At 27.8% G+C, this 3,569-nt stretch overlaps 1 protein-coding gene across 1 annotated transcript; it reads right to left on the reverse strand.

Moving 5' to 3' along the window:
- Positions 1-1,962: 1,962 nt before the first annotated feature.
- On the reverse strand, positions 1,963-3,325 carry LOC101493405 (MYB-like transcription factor EOBI). The gene is made up of 3 exons (XM_004495198.4): positions 3,082-3,325; positions 2,663-2,792; positions 1,963-2,568 (listed from the first exon to the last, which is right to left on the reverse strand). The coding sequence occupies exons 1-3, from the start codon at positions 3,236-3,238 to the stop codon at positions 2,079-2,081; spliced, it is 777 nt and encodes a 258-aa protein (XP_004495255.1). The 5' UTR covers positions 3,239-3,325; the 3' UTR covers positions 1,963-2,078.
- Between the last annotated feature and the right edge of the window lie 244 nt (positions 3,326-3,569).

Here is a 3,569-nt window from a genome sequence, read left to right on the forward strand (position 1 = left end):
TATTGTACTCAATTTTTATAATGAAAAGTTAGTTTGCAATGGTGTCTATCAGAAGATACCCTAATATGAATATATGGTGTATCATATTTTAAAATGCGATGACTTAAGAAGGGTCATCCAACTAGTATATATATTAGAACCAAAACTAAAGTTAGAAATAAAATATAAAGAAAAAGACGATTGTGTCAGGTACTCGGTCATAATCGAAAACACTTTATAATTTTAGTGATAACTCTACTCAATCTAAGTATTTTTTTTTTTTACTAATTTTTATCAATTTTGTACTATTAGTAATTGGTATTTTTAATTATTTATTTAATAATTTTTTTGATTTTATAAAAAAATACAAAACAAAATCTCATAAATTGTAGGTCACAATATTAGGATGCAAAAATTAACTCAACATAAAAATATAATATATGAAAAAATCGATTCTTTTAAAATATTATGTCTTTGAGATAGAATTTCCTTCAATTTAAAAAAGAAAATATATTAATATATAATTTGAAAAAGAGGATTGTTAAAAAACATGGTATCTAATATCTATCCAAAAGAAAGAGAAAATATATAAAAAATGAAATTTATTATATGTGAAAATATAAAAATGAGGAAGAGAGTACAAATCTGCCAACAATGTAGCTTTTATACTAACAAATTATCCTGACCAACTATATTTCAAATAAGGATAGATCGGAATTCTTTGAAAAGAAGGGATAATCCCAAAAAAATCAATTTTAACTATACAAATCTTAAAGAACAATTTTTTTCTTTTAGACAATTTCGCATAGTATCTATCCCTCTTTAATTCTAGATTCAGAAGAAGTGTCATATGATACTATAGACACTATCAGAATGTAATATCAAATCACAAATACAATGATACTCTTAGAATAAAAAATGCTACCATATGAGATATGTGAGATTTGAAGAATCCAATTCTATCTTAGTTTAAGTCTAATCCCAATTCCAAAGTTTAGTCATTTGACATAAATGATAAAAATAAGAGAGCATTTGTATTATGTGTCGCTTAACTTAGACATAAAGAATATTAGAATATGATGACAAAGATGTCATTGAAGAACTCCACATGGAATTGTACTAGCTAGTACATTAGGTGTCTTATTATCAATCTATGCTAAAAAAAGGGGTTTTCTTTTTGCAATAATGGCATGCTGTGACTTATGTACATAGCTTTCCCACATGTGACGCCAAGGATCTTTTAACTTCTACTTTCTACTTCCTTTTGGTTTCACACAATTAAAAGAGGAAAAAGAGAATGCATAGATTCTTGTGATAAAAAACGGATATAATCTATGGTCATTCTTACTTAAAAATTATTTAAAATTTTAGAGAATGTTAAAAACAAATTTATAGTATTATTTATTTCAATAATAGTCTCAAAATTCAATTCATTTTTATTTTATTATGTCATACACTGAGTAGGTGATTATTTAAGATTATTACCTATAAAAATATATGAACTCTAAATTTTAATATAGTTTATGTTTGGTTCCATCTTTGAGTAAATGATTATTTAAGATTATTACCTATAAAAATACATGAACTCTAAATTTTAATATAGTCTATGTTTGGTTCCATCTTTGGAAGAGACAAAATTGATTCTTAAGGCATAAAATTAATTTTGACATGTTTTGTTGTTTTCTAATAAAATTGATTTTGTTTCTAGAATTATTCTTAACTTGAAGCTATCATTTGTAACTTTTGTTGTTCAACTTATTTTTACGTGAATATATTTAAACATAAACTACTTTACTGTTAACTCACTTTTAATTAAAATCAATTTTACCATTGAAATAATTAAAATCAATTTTACCATTGAAATCTTAAAATATCATTCCAATGGGAACTTCTTCACCTTCTTTGTTAAGATTATGTAAAAGGAAGGTTTTCAACACTTGTTATTGAAGAAAAATCTAAAAGCAAAAGAGCAAAGTTGAGACAGTCACAAAAAGCTAGCCTTCATAACATCACTTGCTACCTTGAGTCCACAGTTTATGCATCAATTAGTCTTAAACTCTAAGCTTTTTATTAGTACTATTCTTAACATAATTAAGGGTTTAACAAAAAGGAGTAACTAAATTGTGCACATTGGTTGGCTTTGCTTGTAGCATTAGCTGCATTGAATTTCCAAGAACATCATCCAAGTTCCAAAGACCATCCCACAAAATTTCTTCATTTGAAGACTCATCTGCATAGACATTACAATTACCATTGAGCATAGAGTAGAAGTAGCCATGTTGTTCTGTTGTTTCTGGACACATAGTAACCATTTCTTGTGTCTCTTGAGATGTAGAAGGCACACTATACTCATTTTCCTCAAGCAACTCTAAGATCCCTTTCATGTCAAAGTTATATTGTATTTGTTGTTGCTGTTGAATCTGTTGCTGTTGTTTTATCTGTTGTTGGTTCTGCTTCCTTAAGGAAACCTTTTTTGTCTTATCGGCCGCATCCGCGGTTTTTTTTGCTTTTTTCTTGAAATGAGTCCTCCAATAGTTCTTTATCTCGTTGTCAGTTCGTCCTGGTAAATTTCTTGCAATTGTTGACCACCTAAAAAAAATATTTTCATCGTGTTTTTCAATTTTGTTTTGTTTTGAAAACTATGAAACATTACAAGTTTAAGGGACAAAGTTCAAATTTTTACCTATTTCCCCACCTAGCATGAAGCTCTAGGATTATGCTTTCTTCTTGTGGTGTTATCTGACCCTTCTTGAGGTCTGGTCTCAGATAATTCACCCATCTCAATCTACAACTTTTCCCATTTCTTCTTAGTCCTATCAAAAGAATATATGATTAAACATTTCAGCAAAAAGAACAAACCAACAAAAAAGAGTCTAAAGGGTTAGACTCAAAGAGTTAAGAATCATAAAAAAAAACTTGGTTATAATTTTTTTTACCAAGTAGATAGATTTTTAGAACCAATTAATTTTACTTGTTATGTTGCTATAACTTTGCTGGCACTTCTAATGTGAAGTGAATTGATATTAAACTAAGGTACATAAATTAAGTACTATCTTAGGAATTATAATAAGATGCAAAAATGTATATAAAGTTTGGTTATACCTGCAAGGCTAGCAACAGAGTTCCATCTTCCTTCACCATGCAGTTTGACATACTCAATGAGCAATTTGTCTTCCTCAGAAGTCCAAGGTCCTTTTCTCCATCCATCTTCTTCTATTACACACCATCTTGTGTTTCCTTCAATGACACCTGAATACATAATTAAGATAATTCTGAAATTGTATCTTATAAGATAAAGTTTGTTTACCTAATAAGTTTTGTTGTGTTGATTGTCACTTGTGTTTAGTGTTTGCTACATATTTATATATGTAGATGTGTCTCAGTTTGGTTATACCAGTCAACTATTGGTTAATTTTCTTACTATCCCTATCAATTTAAGTGTTTTTGACAAGGTAATTTGTGTGCCAAAATATATATTAAAAAAAAGTTGTTGAGGTTGTGTTTCAATTATCTAATCTAGAAATGAAGTAAAAATATTGACATCATTTTAGAAGAGGTTTATTTTATAAAAATATAATTAAAAAATTGAT

Source organism: Cicer arietinum, chromosome 4, assembly GCF_000331145.2.
Source record: "Cicer arietinum cultivar CDC Frontier isolate Library 1 chromosome 4, Cicar.CDCFrontier_v2.0, whole genome shotgun sequence".
Lineage (NCBI taxonomy): Eukaryota > Viridiplantae > Streptophyta > Magnoliopsida > Fabales > Fabaceae > Cicer > Cicer arietinum.

Coding starts and splice junctions, on each gene's coding strand:
- LOC101493405 (XM_004495198.4), bottom strand. CDS start 3,238: ATGTATTCAGGTGTCATTGAAGGAAACACAAGATGGTGTGTAATAGAA. Junction 2,793..3,081: donor CTCTGTTGCTAGCCTTGCAG/GTATAACCAAAC, acceptor TTCTTTTGATAG/GACTAAGAAGAAATGGGAAA. Junction 2,569..2,662: donor CATGCTAGGTGGGGAAATAG/GTAAAAATTTGA, acceptor TATTTTTTTTAG/GTGGTCAACAATTGCAAGAA.